The sequence below is a fragment of the Akebia trifoliata genome, chromosome 12 (assembly GCF_017979445.1).
Source record: "Akebia trifoliata isolate Shusen 1 chromosome 12, ASM1797944v1, whole genome shotgun sequence".
Lineage (NCBI taxonomy): Eukaryota > Viridiplantae > Streptophyta > Magnoliopsida > Ranunculales > Lardizabalaceae > Akebia > Akebia trifoliata.
In genome coordinates, this window is record NC_141386.1 from 30,275,801 (window position 1) to 30,298,401 (window position 22,601).

The 22,601-nt window shown below is 35.3% G+C and overlaps 3 protein-coding genes across 3 annotated transcripts; 1 reads left to right on the plus strand and 2 right to left on the minus strand.

The window, feature by feature from the left end:
• Positions 1 to 3,715: 3,715 nt before the first annotated feature.
• On the minus strand, positions 3,716 to 5,946 carry LOC147389422 (uncharacterized). Its single transcript, XM_086419773.1, has 2 exons — positions 5,221 to 5,946; positions 3,716 to 5,083 (listed from the first exon to the last, which is right to left on the minus strand). Exons 1-2 carry the CDS (start codon positions 5,944 to 5,946, stop codon positions 3,716 to 3,718), a joined length of 2,094 nt encoding a protein of 697 aa, XP_086275899.1.
• A 3,325-nt stretch (positions 5,947 to 9,271) lies between these two features.
• On the plus strand, positions 9,272 to 16,880 carry LOC147389423 (uncharacterized). Its single transcript, XM_086419068.1, has 15 exons — positions 9,272 to 9,507; positions 9,610 to 9,784; positions 11,924 to 11,975; positions 12,054 to 12,096; positions 12,183 to 12,239; positions 12,939 to 13,051; positions 13,138 to 13,209; positions 13,298 to 13,440; positions 13,965 to 14,055; positions 14,164 to 14,225; positions 14,483 to 14,587; positions 14,705 to 14,780; positions 15,705 to 15,817; positions 16,088 to 16,147; positions 16,239 to 16,880. The coding sequence occupies exons 1-15, from the start codon at positions 9,417 to 9,419 to the stop codon at positions 16,342 to 16,344; spliced, it is 1,359 nt and encodes a 452-aa protein (XP_086275194.1). The 5' UTR covers positions 9,272 to 9,416; the 3' UTR covers positions 16,345 to 16,880.
• A 2,336-nt stretch (positions 16,881 to 19,216) lies between these two features.
• Positions 19,217 to 21,652, minus strand: LOC147389424 (uncharacterized). The gene has a single exon (XM_086418955.1). The coding sequence runs from the start codon at positions 21,609 to 21,611 to the stop codon at positions 19,359 to 19,361; it is 2,253 nt and encodes a 750-aa protein (XP_086275081.1). The 5' UTR covers positions 21,612 to 21,652; the 3' UTR covers positions 19,217 to 19,358.
• Between the last annotated feature and the right edge of the window lie 949 nt (positions 21,653 to 22,601).

The following is a 22,601-nucleotide window of genomic DNA, read 5'->3' on the forward strand; positions in this document are numbered from 1 at the left end:
TCCAAATTCACTTAACCTTGAACGAAATACATGTGCTTGTACCAAGAAGTCAAAAAGGAGAATATTTCAAACATTGATTTTAAGTTTCAATCATTTATTTATACAAAAACAAAAAATAACAAAGTCATGATAGAAGGAAAGAAAATTGAGATATTTTCAATGTTTTCTTATGCCATTCATGTAAATTTGAAAGGGGAGAAACTTTTATAATTGAGAAAAGAGGGGAAAGAAAAGAATGTGATGAGTTAGTTGTTTTGTTTGATTTGTCATGCACTATTTATTATATGCTTTGATCATGTCAGAAGCATGATAGTCAAAGACTCATAAGGTTCTCATTGCTTGATAGTTAACTCTAATTAAACTAAATATAATTAGTTTAAATTAAATATAATTAGTTTAAACTAAATAAATATAGTTTGGCAGAGTAGAAGTGGTTCGCCAAATTTAGGATTCCACAAATGCCCCCACATTTACATTTAAACTAAATATAATTATAGTCATTTTGGTCAAAAATTAAGAAAATTACACTTCATGACTCTAGAGAATGAGGTAGGTTAGCTTTCAAAATTACAAAAATATAATTTGTCCTGTGTAATATTCACAAACCCCTTTAATCAATGTTTTAATTATAGATAAACCCCTTTGATGCATGTGTGTTTGCACATGCCACCTTCTAGTTCCCCCGAAAGTGGATCCCACTCTTTTAATTCAATTATGGAAAATGATAATATATAGGAATGCATTCTAGGAAGCAGATCCTCTGTAACTCACTTTAAACGGTTGGAAGAGTGCCATATCAATGATTAAATTAGATCTCACACCTAAAATCCAGGGGAGTTCAATAGCCGTTCATTTTTAAAGACACGAATCTTCATAAATAAATAAAAAATTTATTTAAAAAAAAAACCCAAATCTAAATCTTGAACATAAGAGGTTGAGATGTTAATTTAAAAAAAAAAAAAAAAAACATTCTCTCAATCATTTCAAGTGTGCTATAGGGTGCCAAGAACCGTGTGCTATAGAGGATCTGCTTCTTGCATTATAATGTTGATTTATGGTGATTTAGATATACTGTTTAATGATGATTTTCTAACTAGAAAGTCTTTGCTCAGTCAATACTTGAATAACGTGGCACGGACATGGAATCATATGTCTTTTTCACTGGGATACACAACTGCACATCTTTTATGGGGATGTGCAATTGTGTATCTTGAGAAAAAAGATCTATGGTTTCGTGTCCATGCCACATCAGCCAAGTATTGACCGAGTGAAGACTTTCTAGTTAGAAAATCATTATTCATACTGTTTTGGTAAATGTATTTAGGACAACCCTTCCTTTTCAAAAGAGTCAATGCCTCCTTTGACAAACGCTCCCATATGCCCCCTAACGTGACATGGGCTAGAACCATAGATTTTTTTCCCTCCGGATGCAATTGTGTATCCCTAGGAAAAATCTATGATTCTTGCATGTCACGTCAAGGGATGTGTGCCAGAGGGGGGCTTCAAAAAATCATTATCCTTTTCAAAATGCAAATTTATCCTTTCTATGGTCTTAGGTTGGAAATTACCGAAATGATCAAAATACCTTCATCTTCAACTTTTTACCGAAGACCTTTGATTTTCCTCCTAAAAGTCCCTAATTATCTCCAACCTCTTAAGGTAAAAACTTTGATTTCTTTGTCAACCCTTATTTTGTTTCCTAAAAAATTGTGAACTTCTCCAAATCTTCACGCTTGATTTATTTGGCAAAATCATCTAAGGTTATACTTTATTGTAACTTGCAGCTCTTTAAAATCTGAAAAATGTAATTTCTCATAATAATGATTTCTGGGAAACTAATTTTAGGAATCCTACTAATGAATATTGATTGCATGTATTTGCTTATTTATGTCATACATTTATTGAACCATGAAAAACTATCCAAGACTATATTTTATCTATATTTCTTCCTTTTCTACATTGGAATCAAATTCCTTAATAATCGGTAGATACATTTGAAAAAGAAATGATTTATTGATCAGTCTTGGATGAATTACAATGAACGCTCATAGGCAGGGCAGAGCTAGGATTTTTGGTCAGTGGGGGCTAAGTGCTAACGATGATCAACAAATATTCTTGATTTCTTTTTATGCAAATGTTGGATTCTTACAACAAACTAAGGTTCGCTAATAATCTCCATAATAGTGATAAAAGATTCTCTCTAAAACCAGAGATATTAGGACTTGTAAAAAAGTCTTGGCTTAGACTTAATATATCATAATTTTTTTTAAAAAAATTCAACATTAAAGTTTAACAATAAGAAAGGATATTTAAGGAGTTGAAGATGATGGACTCTGACAAGAAACTCAAACATCATTTTTATATGCCCAAAAAAAATTCGAGACTTTTTTATTAAAAAATTTCAAATTGAATCTCCTTTGAATAATTATAGAATCAAAATTTTGTTATTATGTTTTTTGAGAGTTACTAGCAGTTAAAGGTGAGGGCCATTTAATCATTTTTCATTAATTTGGTCAAATTGAGGCCAATGGACGCATATATTGTCAATTTGAAACACAAGGGATATCTCTAATATGTATCAAAATGTGGGGGCTAAATCACCCACTTTTTTTTTTGAAGTTGAGATGCCAACACAGGGTTATTTCTAATATTGATTAAAATGTGGAGGGTTAAATTACCAATTTTTTTTCTAAAACGTTGCATAGAGGTTGAAGGTGAGGGTCCTTAATTCATTTTCCATGAGTCTTAGTACAAAGTTTACATTTGGTAATTATTCGATAGGGTTTCGATTTGGTTAATTCGAATAACTTCGGAAAAGTTTCATTTAAAAATGAAAAAAAACAAAATTGATGAATATACAAATTATATTTTTGGGTTTCTTAACAAAACATGCCATCTTCAACCTCCCTCAAATCCCTATCTTGTTTTTATTTTTAGATTTGAATGTTAAAAAAAAAAAAAAAATTTAGGGAGAAGGTTAAATTTTTTACCTTATTCAATAATTAATTGATAAATCATCAATTAATTCGTTGATTTAATCGGCTACTCTCCAATCTGAAGAATTTTCAATATGGTACCAGTCTGAGAAGATTGAGGGGAGCTAAATGTATAGAGATAAGTCTTTGTATTTCGGTTCATTTTCCTTTTTATTAAATAAAGTTCAAATGACCAATCTATCAAAAACAAAAAAAAGTTCAAAGGACCAAAATATTCAGTGGGGTCTATATGTCTTCAGTTTTAGAAAATAAGGGTTATATGTAATATCCATCAAAATACAAGGGGTATATTTAATATCGATCAAAACATAAGGGGTTGAATCAACATTTATTTTGTTCACCAAGTTCTGTGGAGACTATCAGTTTAAAGAACAAGGGGTGTATCCAACATTCATCAAAATACAAGGGGTTAACTCAGCGGTTTTTTTTTTTTTTTTTTTTCTATATCAAAAAGTTTAGTCGGGACTATAACCCCCACTTGTCCTCATGTAGCTCCGCCCTTATATATGGTTTAAAATAAAAAAATAAAAAAAATAAAATATTAAAGGATGAGAATGAATCATGCCAAATCTGGAATGTAATCTATCATAATTATCATCATAATCTAAATCAATCTTTTAGTTATTCAAATCTAACTCTAGATGATATGATGTAGCGCAATACATCTTATTACATTGCATCTTATGTAATACTCTTAACACATCTCACTAGAATTTAAACTAGACATTATCACTGGAAACAGCCAAAGGGAGGGGTGAAGGGTCTTGCTTACTCAAAGAATGCCCATCGTCAATACATGCAAGTCGACCTCGATTCAAATCTGAAACTTCTTGTTGGCCTAGAGTTTTCAAAATTTTCTCAGTTTCTCCAAGAAGATAGGCTGCTTTATGGATGCTCTTTCCCACCTTTTTAATGTCTTTGCCAAAGCACATTATGGATATAACGCGTGGTAGTTTTGTAAGGCAGGCACCCAATATATCAGAGATTGTTTGAGATAAACCTTCAAACAATTCATCTAATGTCTTGTTTCTGATGTCGTAGTCCTGCAGAATAGTTCGTCCGACTCTATACATGGAATTTGCTGCTAGTACCTTGATGGGCCATTCACGAGGACTGTTCTTGAACTCTCTGACATATTTCTTTCCCGTATCTGCAAGTTTTTCAATTATCTCTGTCGCGCTTTTTCCTTGAAGGGCCAATTTCTGAAGGTCCTCGTCTAACCACTTATTATAAAAGTCAATCCCAAGCCACACGATATCGGCTGCCTTACTGATGTTCGTAAACTCTCCTTTCTTGTCCAATTTCTTTTCTACGAGTCTGACATACTTGAGGCCTTCCCTTACGCCATGTAACAAGTTTTTGACTAGGTGATTGTCAATGTTTGGAAGTGCAATGGCAATGCTTAATAGTGTCACCAGTGTTAGAGCCCAACCATGAGGAGCTTCTTTGGAACCTAATAGTGTGGGAACTTGGACACTTTCGAAATCTCTCACTCCTTTGAAACCTTGTGACACGACCGAATTATCCAAAAGTTGGATAAGATAAGTTGGTTGCCTTGTTCTTCCCCTTTGAATCCAATTATCGGTAGCCTCACAGCTTTTCTTCGCAATAAACTCGACCAATTTCTCCTCTCCCTCGAGATGTATCACAAAATGGCTCAGGTCTAGCTTTATTATCGGCCCCAACTCCAACCCCAAGTCATTTTTTGAAACAACTGCATTGGATTGGGTCCCCTTATTTGATCTCTTGGAGCAGCAACAACAGTATGAGAATATACCAATTTGGGTCACAAGCAATATGGAAACAAACCGAACAGCTTTGCTTACAACCACTATTGTACTCTGCATTCCTATACAGAAGTCCAAAAGTAAATTTTTTGTGGCGTGCACAAACTTCCTACATTGTCGTCCATGGATGCGTAATGCAAAGGAGCTCTCTTTCCACTTTTCCAACCTCCCGATCCAATGTTTTTCTACTTTAAACTCATTTGTGCGGCTATGTTTCCCTCTTTTGTGGTACCTAGAATGATTAATGACATTGAACCATCTATAAACTGGTGCAATGGTACCGACCGCTACTCCGACACTCTGAACAGCAAGAACCACTATAGTTGACCAATTATAATCAGATTCACCTTCACAAAATTTCAATGATCCTATAAGCGAGCCTGCAGTGATCGAAAAATCGCTTCTAGTAAGATCAAAGCGTTGATGGCACAAAGTACTCCAGAAAAAGCACATGTCACCCAACGCCCCATCACAAACTGAGGGCTACAAGTATAAGCCATCATCCAAGACTTTTTAACATCTTCCGTTAGTTCCTTAACCGAAGATTCTCCATTATTAGTATGTAAGGCTTCATCCTTAGCTTGTTGAAGTTTTAGACGATATTGTTTTTCAAGCGAACGCTTAGTGGTTGGAACACTTAAAGCAGAGAATGCCAAGATTACAAGCAAAACAAGCATTGAAAACATGATTAAAACATGTTCTGGTATGAAAATGTAAATTGCGCCCGTACCAATTTGGATGGACACATCAACGACGAGAGTGATGACAAGAATACTCAAAGCCATCACGTTCATGCTGATTTCTTTTTTCTCCATTGTTCCTAGAGAGGGCATAAAATTAGCCATCGCGGTACATATCAAGATAGTACTGCTGAGCTTGGCGAGTTGGTCTTCCCGGCGAGGCATTTGGGTAGTCAAATCCATCGGAAATTTTACTGCAACAGATAGGATTGTTAGGGAAGTGGAATTGAGAGAGAAGTATTTGCAGGGAAACCAAAGCTTCTTGTGTAGGAGCCCACGAAGGACATCTATAGCCATTGCAAACAAGCATGCCAATGAAGCCGCTGCGACATAGATGCCAATCCATAGCATTGGCTTACCGAACATAGAGTCTTCCATATCCCCATCGAATTTGCAGTCATTCCTACCCATCCAAATCCTCATTTGAGCCTATATCTTGTCTTGCAAGTTATTTTTGCTCATAAAATTTCTTTTCTTAAAGACTGATCGCATGATAGTATGATTTCTATGCTACATATTTTATACATGAGTTGTGGACTTGCGCAACTCGCGGTCACATAACTTGACCTAAAGAAATTAAAGGTGGAGGACATTGAGATTTTGGTACTATTTGACAGAAAATTCCAACTTCTAGCCTTCAAGGAAATTTCTTTCTTGTCACATTGTTAACTGACTTCCAATCAAAATGGATCAAAGTCATCGGCCCCCTTTGAGACTATTTTTTTTTGAAAGGTCAACAGGGTTAAGGCAGACTCAGACCAGCAACAACCAAAAAACTGAGACACCACAGGCATCCTAATAAATAACAGAGACAAGGTCGTCGCTAGAGAGCAACTCACAATCTAATTCAATGGAACCAAAACTATTTTGATAAGAAGCAATCATGCCGGCAGCCCTGTTGGCCTCTCTAAAGACGTGGGACCAGTTTGATTGACCATGTCAAGTCTTTTTTCATCTTACTCTCTTTTGTTTTGTTAATTCCAATCAAACTTTATAGTAAAAAAAAAGTTATGATTATATGGTTGTATTTGATTGGAATGTAGGATTTATTTCTAGTGACTAGTTGTAATACTACAGTAGCATCTAATAAATATCATATAATTGTTTGAGCATCAGTGGCGAGGCCCTTTTTCGATTATCATTATTTTTTTTCAGAAAAAAATCCTCTGTTTTTTAGTTCGAGGAAGAGATTCGCCAGTTGAGTGGGACTGGATGCAGGAAATGAGAATGCCATATTGGAAAATCCCTCGAGCATTATAATATTGTATGATGAAAATACAGAAATAGATAAATCATTTTGGCTGCGTTACATAATAAGATAAGGTTTTGAACTATTTACATACCTAGATAAATTTACTGGTTTTTTTTAATGGGACCAACTAGTTGCACATCACCTAGTACCAGTTGCACTCCATCACTCTAAAAAACCACTTGCCCTCATTGTTATAATTGATCTCCAAAATATAAAAAAACCTTTCATTGCTTTTCTTATTATTATTCTTCTTCTTGAAATACATAGCAGAATTAGAGCTTCATAAACTCTAATTTTAATTTTCAAAGCTTCATGATCTACACATAGGGTAAAAATCTGTAGGAACTCTTGTTAATGATTGGTCCGTTCAACACCAAACATTTTGGCCAACCATTTTTGTCCTACATGGGTTAGAAGTTTTGGAATGGGCTGATTTTTGGTGAGGATGATCTTTATGGTGAGGAGATCATCCTCACCAAAAATCAGCCCATTCCAAAACTACTAGCCCCATGGTTACAAGTTGAAAAATCGTGGACCGTCCATTTTTTGTAAATCATTTTTGATGGGGTTAGAAGTTTGGGAATGGGCTGGAGATCATCCTCACCAAAAATCAGCCCATTCCAAAACTTCTAACCTATGTTTTGAAAAATGTTTGGTGCTGAACATTTCCTGTTAATGATAGGTTTGGTGTAAAATTTACAAGAGCTCTTGCTGATGATGGGTTCTTCATCATCACTACTGGTATAAAATGTAGAGATAGGACAGGAATTAAAAAAAAAATTAATAAGCAATTTTGTTTTATGTTGGAGTGCAATCGATACTAGGTGATGTGCAACTAGTCGGTCCCTTTTTTAATTAATCATTAATCGAGCAAAATATTTTCTCCACAATTTGTGATTGCACACCCCCAAGACTAAAACCCATTGTTTCTAAATTAGTCTTGGTCACCTTGAAATCTAATCAAATCAAGTTGAGTCAGCTGAGTTTGAAGTAGACTCAACAAATTTTTAAAACTATGCTAGAAAGTAAACTTTTTTTTTAATATATATATATATATATATATATATATATATATATCCTAATGCAATCAAATGATGAAATTCATTTTCTTATGTATTCATTTTCCAATATTCCCTTTAAAAGGGATTCTTTGCAATCAGATACACTGGTCTTTAGCTCCAAAAAATTGTCAATGGTTTCTCTATTTAATCTTATGAAACTTGGGACCTCTTCCTTGCTATTTTCACATGGAAAAGGAAAATTTTCCCTTCAAAAGTGACAATCTAAAACTTAGGGGGAGATTTGGTTCAGATTCTAGAATTCAATTATGTGTCAGAATCAGATTTTTTCATAATTAAGAACCAAAATCATGATTCTTTTAGAATCAAAATTTTTCATAATTAAGAACCAAAATCAAGAGAAACAACTTGAGAATTATTTTTGATTCTTCATGATTTTGATTCTGACTCATAATCGGATTCTAGAATTTGATACATTGTTTGATTTAGATAATCGACCTGATTTTTTCATAATTAAGAACTAAAATCATGAAGAATCAAAAACATGTTTCTCCTTATTCTCATAAGTGGATACACTTATGACGATCTTGAAATACAACTTGTAATAATAATAACAACAACAACAACAATAATAATAATATTATTATTATTTTAACAATAATAAAATTAATAATATGACAATATAATTAACAATAATAATAATAAAATATCAATATAATTATAATTAACAATAGTAGTAATAGTTATAATAATAGAAGCAAGTATCATAATAATAATAACCAATAAATCATATCTATGGAGAATAAATGGCATCTTGTCACTAAAACTTAAGGTCAAAGAATGATTTTGGGCAAAAAAACGTATATATATTTTAGGGTCAAGATCAAGGGACATATGTAAAAACAATGTAACATTAATAAAATTTCAAAATATGGGTTAGAAGTTTCGGATTGAGCTGATTTTTTGTGAGGATGATCTCTATGATGGGAAGATCATCCGAAAAAAAAAAAATCAGTCCAATTTGAAATTTCTAAACCCATTAAAAATGATTTAGAATGCGAACCGTCGATTTTTTTTTTTCCAATTTTTATCAATAATTTGTAAGTCACTTTTGATGGATTTAGAAGTTTCAGATTAAGCTGATTTTTTGTGAGAATGATCTTCTCATCATAGTGACCATCCTCGCAAAAAATCAGCTCAATCCAAAACCTCTAACTCATATTTTGAAAAACCATTATTTTACATATGTTTTTCTATATGTCCCTTGAACCGCCCCTATATTTTAAGTTTTTGAAAAGAAATTGAAAATGAGTGCAATTTGGTCATATTCTATCAGTCTGTTGCAAAGACTGGAGTCAAAACTCAAAAGGGCCTATATGTTATCAGTTTGAAAATACAAGGGTGTCTCAAATATTAACCAAACCCTAGAGGGGCGGGCATGCCCAAATTAATTAGCCCATCCCAAATCCCAATTCGCAAGTTTGCAACCGCGATGGTAAATTCTAACGAGTAGAGAAGACTTTCCAAAGTCGGTTGGTTGATGGTGTGCGCATTCTTTTTCATTATTGCACACCACGCACTAGTTAGAATTTCTGTTGCAGAGTGAAAGGTTAGGAGAGAGAATGGGGACGACGAGGACCAATTTCTACAAGAATCCTTCATTTATTTACAACAGAGATTTCAATCTCTCCTCTGTCCTTCAAAATCTCAGAGGTAATTTAAATTTTTTTTTTTTTTAAATTATACTTTGTTCGTCTTCTTTGCTTCTAATTAGGGTTTGTTTTGTTTGATTGTTCCTGTGATTTCCTGATTCAGCATATAACGATGCGACTGGGAACGCTCCTCTGAACGAAGAATTACGCCCTATCGATGAGAATAAGGCCCACCGTAAACGCGGTCCGGATCGAAGACCGAAAACTGATCGTGATGAGAGAATTGTGGACGAGACTGATGGGCCTCTCTCTCATCAGAGTTATATTGAAAAGAGAAGGCAAGTATTAAGCAGATTTAATTTTACCTTATATTTTAATTAACATATTTGTGATTTTAATTCAATGTGAAAAGCACTCGAGGTAATATCGGATGTAGCACAAGTCAATATTACTCAATAAGTCATAAGAATTCAATCAATTCACTCTCCCTCACTCAAGAGAACATAAGTGACTTTTGAAGAAAACTTGAATTATTTACATTGTAAATGGTTAGGGTGATCCAAACATAGTAACAAAAAAACTCCGTTTTTTTAAAGTCCTGTTGAAAACACGTTTTGTACCTCTAATGATTAAAAAAATGAAAATTTTTGACTTAAAAAAAAGATATATTTTTACGTTCTAAACGCGTTGTTTACATTTTTAAACACATTTTTTTTTTTCAAATAATGATAATAATAATAATAACCTATATTTTTTTAGTTTTGTATTTAATTTCTATGGCCTTATGATTTTTGTGATTTAGTTCATAAATGTTGTTTAATGTAGGATTTTATGATAATGTCCTGATGTTAAGGTTTTTAAAAAATTTCAATAGTGTGTTGTTTTGCTCAAAAGATGCATTGATGGTTAGATTTGTTTTCGTCAACTAATGTATAATTATGTGTGAAAACATATTATGATGCATAGATATTGAATATTGCTTTTTTTCTTTTTTTTAAAAAATATATTGAAAACATATTTTTAATATATGTTTTTTTTTTTAAATTAATATTTATCGTTTTTTTTTTCTTCCATTTTTTCTGTTTTTTTTTTTTTTGAAGTTTTTTCCTTTCCATTTTAAACCCTTATTCTGATTTGGTGACTATGATCCCAAAGGGGATTATTAATGAGGACATATATCTCTTGTATAGACATGGGAAGGACTCTATATGAGTTAAAGGAGAATGAATATCTCTATGCCTGGATCATTCTATTTCTATAAAATTTAGTTTTTGGCATACCTTTAACCTTTAGATCCTTCTTATGGTGCATTTTAATTTATTTCGATTATTCTGTGTTTTGCTACAACATTTTAAAGCTTTGTGGATGCTTTCATAATTCTCTAGGTTCCTCTTGATTAGGTGAAGAGGAAAACTCTATGTTGCACCATGAGACCATGACTCTCCCCATTGATGCCCTTGATAGATTCCATCACATTTTACTTCTCAAAGCCATTTACTTGGGTCATTCACCCATCTCCCAACTCAGGGTGTATGTTGTTCGTCTTTTCTATTGTCGTGTTGCTTCTTTGAGCCTTCTTTGGCCCTCACCTTCACTGACTTACTCATTCACTTTGCCCTCTTGGCATTGATTATAATATTATTTGCTTCTCTAAGCTGCTTCCTTAGATTATTCATTGTTTGCCCAATTTGGGTGGTTTTATGCATCCACTGTGTTATCCTGTTGTTTCCTTGGCACCAAGCCTTCTTGATCACCTTGCCCTCTTGGCCTTGGTAACACATTCATCTTTCCTTGTCACTTCTTTGGGCCCTCCAAACAATGCCCAACTTGGCTGCTATCACTTCCTCTAAAGATTGGTTGTCAACTTCACCTGAAGTTGGACTTCCCTTGAAGATGGGCATCTTTTGGCTTAAAGATGGCCCTTATACCAACTCTCCCATAGATCTGGCTTTCCTCTAACACAAGCTCCTCTAACACTAATTTTCCATTGAGTTGAACATGTTTTGGTACCAATTTTCATGTATCTAGCCCTCTTTTTGTGTAATGTTCGTGTGAAACTTGAGCTAGTCTCTAATGTATCCCAAGTCAGCCTTCTCAATGAATCATGGGAGTTCTCTCAACTTACTAAGAAACTCACCCACTCAACAGAACACGAGTGATTTAAGAAGAGAACTTGTGTTACTCACACTTTATGTGTTTTGGGTGATCCCAAAGGGATGAGTACAGGTCTTCTTCCTCTTATATAGACTTGGGGAGGACACTTAAGAAAATTCCATTATCATGTATAATCTTCTCAAGACGCATTTAGGATTATCTAGACCTTTTTTCAGTATTGTCTAGCTTCTTCATGATTTTCTGAAGGGGAAATCTCATGTTGCACCATGAGACCGTGATATATTTCTTAATTAATTGTATTGGTATATTTAGTTTATGTTTGGTGACAACTTTTCACTTATTCTTAGTTTTCCATTGAGCAGGAACGAAGTTGGGTCCGCTCAGGTTTATAAAGAATTGTCTCCAAATGCATTGGTAATTGTGTCATTTCTCGGCCTTGATTTGTTTGGAGTTTCCATAATTCGATAAATTCTGGGTTCATCTTCCTTGCAGGGCAATTCTAATTCTAGTTTTCAGTCTTTGGTACAATATGAAAGTAGGTTTTATTTATTGCAATTTCTTACCAAAAGTGACCACTTCTGTTAAAAAGTAGTGTAATTGTTAGTTTTAATGAAATCCTAGGTGATGAAAGCACTTCTTCAGTAGAACGTGGAGAAAGAGAAGATACAAGATGTTCTGGTTCATTTCTGAATCCCTTGTTATTGGCTTATTGATTTATTCTCTCATTTGGATTTGAACTTACGCTACTTTCTGTCTTAACTTTGTTGATACATTATTTGTCTTCTCCTTACATCTAAATATGGAATGAGCAAAGTGGTGAAGAATTATGGTGTTTGTCATAGTAGTTAAACAGATTCTTGTTAAGTACCTGAGTCGTACTTCTCTAAAGGATATTTACTGTTTAAGGACCCCTAGCCTCAAATGTTGTGTTGGAAATGTTCAAATTTAGTAGTTTTGATTTTTGAAAAAGTTAAGAGGACGTTAGACATCTTGGTTTTTTTGCTTTTATCAAACAAAATGTGACTTGGCATGGTGGTCATGGAAATTGTTACTGGAGTAGTTTTGCTAAAGTTCTTTTGTTCAATCTTCTACAAACGTTCAACTTGTCATGCACATACATGTGTACTTGTGGTGACATAAAAGGGTGCAGTAGCACGCATCATGGTTTTAGTGGTATTTTAGGCTAATTTTTTTTTCTTCATTCCACGTAAAACAGCACTCACATTTAAATGACAATTGAAAGGAAACGATACATGAATGAAATTTGTAGAATAATAGAAATTAGACACACTTTTTTCCTGTTTGCATCTTTCTGGTTTATTTTCAAATCTATCATTTCTGAGTCATTATTCCTGTCCTTGAATATTTTTCATTCAGGTCATTTGGATGAAACTGATCGTGTTAAGGAAAGAGCTGAGCAACGATTTCCAGTTCCAGGGGAACCTGTTTGCGTGGTGTGTGGAAAATATGGAGAATATATATGCAATGAGGTGGGGTATGTCGACCTTGGATTTTTTTTTTCCTTCTGTTATCTTCCACCATGTGACCTTGATGATATGTTTTTGTTTTTATACAGACAGGCGATGATATCTGCAGTATCGATTGCAAAACTCAGTTGTTGAAACCTCAAAATTTTGACTCACACAAGGTCTTTCCTGACTACATTTTTGGCTTCAACATGTAATAATCTCCCAGTTAATATTGTCTGAACTTAATTATATTGAGCTATTTTCCAGGGAGCAACTAGCGGACAGGATTCTCTTATCTGTTTGTCTAGACCTGAAGGCATGCTGCAGATGCCTGAGTTTAAGGAAGGTGCTTGGGATTTTGACCGGCATCGATGGACTAAGAAGAGATCCATTCTATGCACATATGAATGGTACAGCTTGTTGTTGAATATTTTTGTCTGTGGTCCAGTTGCCTTAAGAAAAGTTTCTTAGCACAATGATTTTATTTATTAATTATAAACTAGGTGGTGGCATGTGCAAATGCACATGTATCTGAAGGGCTTATTTGTAATTTAAAATATTAATTAAAGGGTGGTTTTAAAGATTACATAGTGAAAAGGATTTTTTTTTTTGTAATTTTGAAAACTAACCAACATGTTTTAGGGACATGGGATTGCAATTTTCTTGGTTTTGAACCAAAATGACCCTGATTATATTAAGTTTAAATATTATGGTGGGGGCATTTTTGAAATCCAAATTTTGGTGTCGAACCACTTCTACTCTGCCTTCTCTCGTTATAATAGTAAAGATGAAGTTCTGCACTTCAATTCTTTGTGGTTGAAAGCACAAGAAATATCTCTTGTTGAGATTGTTTGAGTAGATTACTTGGCTTAGAAACAGTGGCTCCACATTTCAGATTCGATAGTTCTTTATTTTAATTCTTGAACTTGTGTAGTTGGAAATGTCAGAAACCTGGTCACCTTGCTGAAGATTGTTTGGTGACAACATGCATGCATTCATCTCCTTCCACTTCAATTTTCGACAAGGTTCTACTTCTGAATTTATTTTAACTATAATTAGAATTAGTCAGCACCATAACTCGTCTAGTGTGCTACTTGTGTTTTATTATATCTTTGTTTTCTTGTTTCTCATAGGTGCAAGTGGGAGCTCAAGCCTCTAGTTCCTTACCCAAAGATCTTCGTGCACTCTACAAAAGGTTTATAAAACTCTTATTTGTGCCTAGTTCTCTTGTGTTTGCTATTTTCTACTTTGCATTCAAATATTATTTGGTCTCATATTTGATTGAAGATGACTAAACTTTGCCTGGAAACATAAAAGTTATACTTGCAATAAACATAACTGGAGGCATCGATTACACGTCAACGTCCTGTACACATTTTTTTATGTCCCAATCATTCTTTTTGTTCCCAAGGTTGATCCTCAGCACCATTTTATGTCAATTATTATGTGCAGATGCCATCAAATAGGCAAAAGCTTGTCAAATGCAAAATGCAATACATGCCGAGGCTCATCAAGTTTGGCAATGTGCATTGATTGTAGCACAATCCTTTGTGACAGGTTTAAGTTCTTTTACATAATTGATTATTTTCAATCCTTTCTGCTTATTTATTGTTGAGTTTATTTTTATTTTGAGTTGTGTGACCTCGCTATGAATTGAATAATTTGACTCTCCAGTGCAGGTCATCTGAATGAACACATTGTGGCACATCCCACTCATCGACAAGTTTACTCTTATAAGCTACAACGTTTGGTGAGCAACTCTACTTTCTTATTGAAGTTCTTTGAAAGAAAAGCGAAGCAATCACTGTTGTATCTTTCCATTGTTTCCTATGGTAGGAGATAGCTTTTGGATGATGGTGCCTTACCAATATACCCTTCCTTCATGAAGGTTTCAACCGATCCACCAATAACTTAAGGATGACAAGGGGCTTTTCATAGAACTAGGAATATTTTATGATAACTGGGATTGGTTAGATAAAATATCTCTGTCCCGGACCAAAAATACGGAATAATTAAACATGAGGACCTGAGAATCTCTATTTGCCATTGCAGAGCAAAGCCAATTTCTCATCATCATCATTTTATCTTTCAAGTGAGAAGTAACAAGGAAGTAAAGCATAGGTTATACAAAATATAACCTTAGTGAGAAGTAATAATGTATTGAGTAAAGCAAAGCAAAGGTTTTATAATATATAACCTAAAGGTTGTCCTGACTTGGACCTGACTCCCCTGGTTATAGACTTGGAACTCAGGTGATTTGACACATGACATTAGTTAAGGGGTGGTTTGCTTGGCGATATAAAAGAAAATTGTATATGTACTGTACTTCTTAAATTCTACAAAAAAAATCCAGAAACAAGAAAAAGGTATCGTAAAAATGCATAAATTTTCAGGTTTTACTTCATGAGGACTACCAGAACTTCTACTTGAGAAATCTCACCAAAAAATAGGTTCACCACAGGCCTTTTTGTATATAGGTTAGGAAGTAGGATGGCCTCCTTCCATTCTAACTTACTGACATGAATACTTCACAACGCACAAAAGATATCCTATGTTTAGACACATTGAAATATTCAGATTATGGTTGAGAACTTATTTTGTTTTATGAGATTAATTTGGGTGTTCATTGATTTTGTCTCTGATGTACGTAATCATAATATACATCCTGACATAGGTGAAATGCTGTAAATCAACGTGCGGTGTTACTGACATCAAGGATCTTCTAGCTTGCCACTACTGCTTTGATAAAGCTTTTGACAAGTTCTACGATATGTTCACTGCTACATGGTATGCAATCTTTCCTTAATAGAGTTCACAACACTCTTTATTTGCCTTTATGCTGAGCCCTAGTTTTCAATATCTTCCCAGAAAATAATTACATATCCATGGATTAGATAGAGAATCAGATTCTGCTGAAAGAATACATTTTTCATGATTCATGTGGTGTGATTTTAGACCTACCACAGAGGATTGAAATTTCCCTTGGATTTCAAGAACATCAACATAGATTGGTTTTTTCCAATGTTGGAGTTGACCATTATTGACCTCTTAAAACAGGAAAAGAGCTGGACTTTCAATCATCTGGGGTTCCATTTGCTGTGATGAACACTTCACATGGTAAGTATTGTGGCTTTGTCATCAATTCTGTTCTCATCGTCCAAGATACTAAATAACTAACAGTTTTGATCACTGATGATATCAAGTGCAGGCACAGAATGAATTGTCCGAGTGCAGATGTGGAAGGAAGTGCTTATATCATCGGGATTCATACACAGAGAGACAAGTGTGTTCAGCTCAGTGATTTCATTTTCTGACAGGTACAAGGAAGGCACTGTCGGCCTGTTGTCGTCATCTTTCCTATCAATAAACTGACTGGCTCACGGATGGTTCTCGGAGTTCTATGTGGTGTGAATCTTGAGGACCATTTGTGGTTGATGGTGATCTATCTTGGTTGTGTATTGTTACACCTTGTTTTTGCCCATTGGCTTCACTACGTGTGCTCCCTTCTGTCAACCAAGAGCATTCAATTTTGATGATAAAATTCAATTGGCCATGTAATCCCTAGATGTACTCACTACCCACAATACAATTCGTTGCAGTAGTCAAGCACATATGATGAGAACTGGTGGCAATGTAGACTTGACCACCTGTTGTGTTCTCAATTGGCTAAATATGCTCATTAGGCCGCCAATGATTATTGACCACATCCAATTTGTCCTAATTGACTGCAACACAATGTTTCATCCCCCATGTAGTACTCTTATGTTCTTTGTTTGGTTATGGTATTGTATGTGCATCAAGGATTGAATTTAGGTTACACATTTTTGGGGTCGGTCCCACATGATATAAATGGTCATATGTTCATCTAGTCAAGCCAAGAAAGCAATACATTATAAAAGATATTACATATGTTGATCTAATATTACATGTATGCCCAATAATGTTCACACGTCTACATAGCTTATATGCTCTCTACACATAATAGGTCACAAGGCATGTCACAGGATTTTATGCATGCTGATTTCTCACCATTAGAGCTTGCCTGACGTAATAGCTCACCAGATTTGCTCAATCAATATGTGGTACAAAATCCCCAGGGTAAGGTTTGGGTTTTGGTTAGTAAACACATGAACACTCTGATGGTGTTGTGGGATTTGTCCCAAACAATCATATCCATGCGAGGCAACTCTTAGAAAAGGAGCTAATGACTTGCTGGGCTCCAGGCAACCAGGGTCGTTTGTTTACCCATTTTTCAGCGCTTGTAAAAAAAAAAAAAACAAGTTTCAGCGCTTTCCCTGAATTAGTGTGCTTGTTCTTCCAAAAGCTCAGCAAATATTGCTGAAAAAGGGTATAAAAAATACAGCATATTTTCTCAACTCAACGCTGAGTGGTACATGCACTCAACACCGGTACTTTTCATTCTTGGACAATTTTGTCCTCCTTAAAATTATGACCATTACTGAAATATCCATGATTTCTTTGAGGTATCTCATCTCCATTGAAGCCATATTCAACCAAAGCTTCGAGCTTGCTGAGACAAATCAAAGAGAGAGAGAGAGAGGTTGCATGATTTCAAATTCTTACCCAAAGGAAAATCTAATCTTACAAGAATCTGATTAAGGTTTTGCATTTGAGTTCTGAATCTGAAAAGGGTTTTTGCATTGGTTGTATGTTTTAACAGTATGATTCAGGTCATCTAATGGATCCTCACCAAATTGGGTTTTTGTCCTTGATAATGCTTAGTTACTTGTTTTTCTTGATATCTCCATAAAATGTTGAATTTTTTTTTTTTTAAAGATTAGTGGGGATTGATTTGTTGTGCGATAGATGGCTCATCATTAACACAACTATAGATTTTACAGTACTGGTGTTCTGAGATTGGTTTTGTTTTTGGTTAGGGTGACATAGATGTGCATTGCACAACTAAGAACACGATTAAGGGTCAAGATTGCACTGGTAAATTAGAGACTTCTATCAAAATCTGACGAGTTGGTTGCATGCAATGTTGCGAACGGTCAATGACCTCATTCAAATAAAAGTAATAATCACGTTGAGAAGCAGTACTAATGAAAAAATAAATAAAAATTGGTCCAACAACTAGAATGGTGCTGTCATTAGAAATTGTTCTGGCTCTAATACCATTGAGGAATTTTGATAAATTGAATAATGGGATTGTTAGTTTGCTTTCCTTAAATAGAGAAATAGATAACTTACAAGTAAACCATAAAGCCGTGCATAACTAATCCGACAACCTAATCACATTAGGATAATGGTCGGGTGTACCCATGCAAACTTTAATACAATACAACATATTTATACTCTAATATGAACAACTATTAAACTTCCCTGAAGCCCATACCTGATCCTGATGTGAGACCCTTGTCTCGCAACCATAAGCAACCGAATATCAATTTGGCAATCTCTAAAACACTTATTCCAAGATCTTCGAAATCACTCATTATTACAATGAAAAACAAAAAAAAAAAACAGCATATACAGCACTCTCAAGTGGAGCTTCTCATAAATATAGCTCAGTTGAAAAATTGGCCAACCCATTTGGGTTCAAGGCCTATAAGCAATATGTGAAGTAAATCTCTTATGTAATGAATTCAAAGTACATCTTCTTCTTCTGGTTATTGATCTCTCAAACAGTGGAGCCATCCTACGAAGTCGACACCTTCAAAGCTTCTACAAGCACTCTTATCTGCTTTTTCACATTGCTATACTTTGATTTGTTATTCTTTCTCATCTTATTCACACATTATTTGGCAAATAAGTAGATTTATAAAGAGCTGCCAAAGTGGTGCATGTTGATATTCTTTAAAGCGGTATGTGATTTTCAATTATTCGTGTTTCTTGAAACACTACATTTTCTGAATCATACATATTGACATTGTTCGCATATATCTATCTACCTGTATTGTAATATTGTATGATACACGGAACCATGATAGTTTATATTTTGCATAATATATTCATGCATCGATTTATCTATCATGGTTGCTCTCCACATTTAATGCATTAGCGATGTGTGGGGATAAATTGTAACCGCAGTTATTTGAGATCTGAGGGATGTGATTTCCATATAATAATGTTAATTTCTAGAATCCTACATATGAATATAAGTTGCATGAGTCATAATGCAGAGTATCTGAATTGAAAGATGTGTCATTTTCTATCTGTGAGTCGAGTTACATATATTTTTTTTCTTTGATACACAGAAATTTATAGAACTAAGAAAGGTAAAAAAGAAAACGAAGGAGGACGAGAGTCCTGCCTTCAAACAAGGAAACATCAATCAGTAGATTACATCCTACCAGAACTTAAACTAAACATTATTATCAAAAGCAGTCAAAGGGAGAGGTGAAGGGTCTTGCTGACTCAAATTCAGAGAACGCCAATTGTCAATATATGCAAGTTGATCCCAATCTAGATCTGAAAGTTCTTGCTGGCCTATGTTTTTCAAAAAAAATTCAGTTTCACCAAGACATTTGGCTGCTTTATGGATGCTCTTTTCTACCCTTTTAATGTCTCTGCAAAAGCACATTATGGATATAACGTGTGGTAGGTTTGTAAAGCAAGCACCCAAGACAGCAGAGATTGTTTGAGTTAATCCTTCGAACAATGCATCTGTTGTCTGGTCGCAGCCGTCATCGTGAACCCACAGAATAGTTTGACCGAGCCTATACATGGAATTTGCTGCTACTACCTTGGCAGGCCATTCAAGAGGGTTCTCTTTCAATTCACATCTACTTCTAGAACTACTATTCATGAACTCCATAACATAGTTCTTTCCAGTATCAGCAAGTTTTTTAACAATCAGTATAGGATTTTTCTCTTCATGGGCCAATTTCCGAAGGTCCTGATCTAACCACTTATTATAAAGCTCAATCCGTAACCACACGATATCTGCCGCCTTTCTGATGTTCGTAAACTCTCCTTTCTTGTCGAGTTTCTTTTCTACGAGTCTAACATACCTGAGGCCTTCCCTTATGCCATGCAACAAATTTTTTATTAGATGGTTGTCGATATTGGGAAGTGACATGGCAATGCTTAATAGTGTCACCACCGTTAGAGCCCAACCATAAGGAGCTTCTTCAGAACATAGTGTGGGAACTTGATCACTATCAAAGGTTCTCACTCCTTTGAAACCCTTTGACATGGTTGACTTATCCAAAAGTTGGATAAGGTTAGTTGGTTGCCTCATTCTTCCCCTTTGAATCCAATTATCGGTAACCTCACAACTGTTCTTCGCAATTAGCTCGACCAATTTCTCCTCCCCTTGAAGATGTATCACAAAATGGCTCAGGTCTAGCTTCATACTAGGTCCTGAATCTGACCCCGACTCATTATTTGAAACATTTCCATTCCCCTTGTGTAATCTCTTGCAGCAGCAGCGGCAGCCATATGAGAACTTTCTAAACTGACTCACAAACAATATGGAAGAAAACAGAACAGCTTTGCTTACTATGACTACTGTAGTCTGCATTCCTATACAGAAGTCCAGAAGTAGATTTTTTGTGGTGTGCACGAACTTCCTGCATTGTTGTCCCTGGATGCGTAAAGCGATAGGGCTGTCCTTCCACTTTTCCAATCTTTTGGTCCAACACTTTTCCACTTTAAACTCGTTTCTGCAGTTATGATGTTCCCCTCTTTCAAGGCACCTAAAATGCTTAATGGCATTGAGCCATCTACAAACCGGGGCAATGGTACCAACCCATACTGCGGTACTCTGAATAACAAGAACCAGTGTGGTTGACCAATTATAATCGGTATGTCCCCCACAGAATTTCATGGATCCCACAAACGAGCCTGCAAATGATCGAAGGATGGCTTCCATTAAGATCAAAGTGCTGAGGAGGCAAAATGCCCCTGAAGCCGTACATGTCACCCAACGCCCCATCACGAATTGAGGGCAACAGGTATGAGCCATCATCCAAGATTTTTTAACATGTTCTCTTAGTTTCTTAACCGAAGATTCTCCGTCGTTAGCTAAGGCTTCATCCTTAACTTTTTGGAGTTTTAAATGGTATTGTTGTTCTAACAGGTGTTTAGTGGTTGGAATAGTTAAAGCAGAGAACACCAAGATTACAAGTAAACCAAGCATTGAAAACATGATTATAACATGTTCTGGTAAGAAAACGTAAATCGCGCCCGTACCCATTTGTATGGAGACATTAGTGATGAGTGTGATGACGAGAATACTCAAAGCCATCATGTTCATGCTTGTTTCTTTGCTCTCCATGGTTCCCAGAGAGGGCGTGAAATTAGCCATTGTGGTGCATATCAAGATGGTACTACTGAGCTTGACAAGCTGGTCTTGGCGGTGAGGCATGTAACTAGTCAAATCCATTGGAAATTTTAGTGCAATGGATATGATTGTTAGGGAACTTGAATTGAGAGAGAAGTATTTGCAAGGAAACCAAAGCTTCCGATGTCGGAACCCACGAAGTGCATCCGCACCCATTGCAAATAAGCATGCCAGAGAAGCTACTGCGACATAGACGCCAATCCATAGCATTGGCTTACCGAACATAGAGTCATTAAGATCCCCATTGAAGTTGCAGCCTGTCCTTCCCATCTCTCAATGTGTGTCTAGTTTGTGATTTTGTTTCTCGTCTTTATGCATGAATTTACTTCTTATAGACATTGTGATCAGCAGACTTTTGTGCATCACATTTAATGTCACATCACTGAGACTGTCATCGATGTGTGCATCTCACAAAAATGATTATGTGAACCACTATGAAGCCACCACGTGTCCGCGTTGCTTGAAGTTCAAATTCACTGTTTTCCCTTGACACAAAAAAAAAAAAAAAAAAAAAAAGATTTTGATATCTTGTATCTAATATCTCGTGGAATATTTCTTGGACCCACTAACGATATACACAAGTAATCATCTTGGTCAATGACTTCCAGTAATTTGATTTGAGCATTTTCATGGTTGATTTCTAACTATTGGCCAGCGCTGGCCGTTTCAAAGTTTTGGTAGAACCCTTCCCATGCACCTTCACGTTGACATGAATTCTTGACATAGTCCCATTTTTTTTTTTTCAAATTAATGACATAGTCCTTGACTTGGGTCTTTTCTTACCACCTAATGAAAAATGACATAAATCAGCTTAAAAATCTTTGGTTATGATGATAACGACGACAATGGAGATGAGAAGATGGCACTGGTTATGATGATGATGATGGTGATGAAGGGATTGATGTTATTTTCTATAAGTCTTATTAAATAATACCAAGGTCATGAGAGTATATAATCAGTTTGAAAACAATAACGATGTATTACGAATATTCATGAAAACTCTGGGATACGTTATCATTTTAGAAACATCAGAGAGCCACGTGTTTTTGAAGCGACTTGGCCTCTTCAAAGTCGGGCTCTGTCCCGTGTCACAAGGCGTTATTTAATCTGGATGGCATTAAACTTTTGATGTTATCGCTTTCCAATTTCCATGGTGGTCATGCAAGGTGCTTGCAGACTAACTGGTCTGGTCACGTTTGTGTTGACTGACTTCCAGTATGAATGGGTCAAAGTCGTTTCAGGGCAAGCTTTTGTCAAGAT

Bases quoted from the DNA above. Each gene is read 5' to 3' on its own strand.
- LOC147389422 (XM_086419773.1), bottom strand. From the start codon at position 5,946: ATGAGGATTTGGATGGGTAGGAATGACTGCAAATTCGATGGGGATATG. The intron at 5,084-5,220 runs GTACTTTGTGCC...CTTGCTGTTCAG, and splicing joins TGACATGTGCTTTTTCTGGA to AGTGTCGGAGTAGCGGTCGG.
- LOC147389423 (XM_086419068.1), top strand. From the start codon at position 9,417: ATGGGGACGACGAGGACCAATTTCTACAAGAATCCTTCATTTATTTAC. The intron at 14,056-14,163 runs GTTCTACTTCTG...TGTTTCTCATAG, and splicing joins CCACTTCAATTTTCGACAAG to GTGCAAGTGGGAGCTCAAGC. The intron at 16,148-16,238 runs GTAAGTATTGTG...TATCAAGTGCAG, and splicing joins TGTGATGAACACTTCACATG to GCACAGAATGAATTGTCCGA.
- LOC147389424 (XM_086418955.1), bottom strand. From the start codon at position 21,611: ATGGGAAGGACAGGCTGCAACTTCAATGGGGATCTTAATGACTCTATG.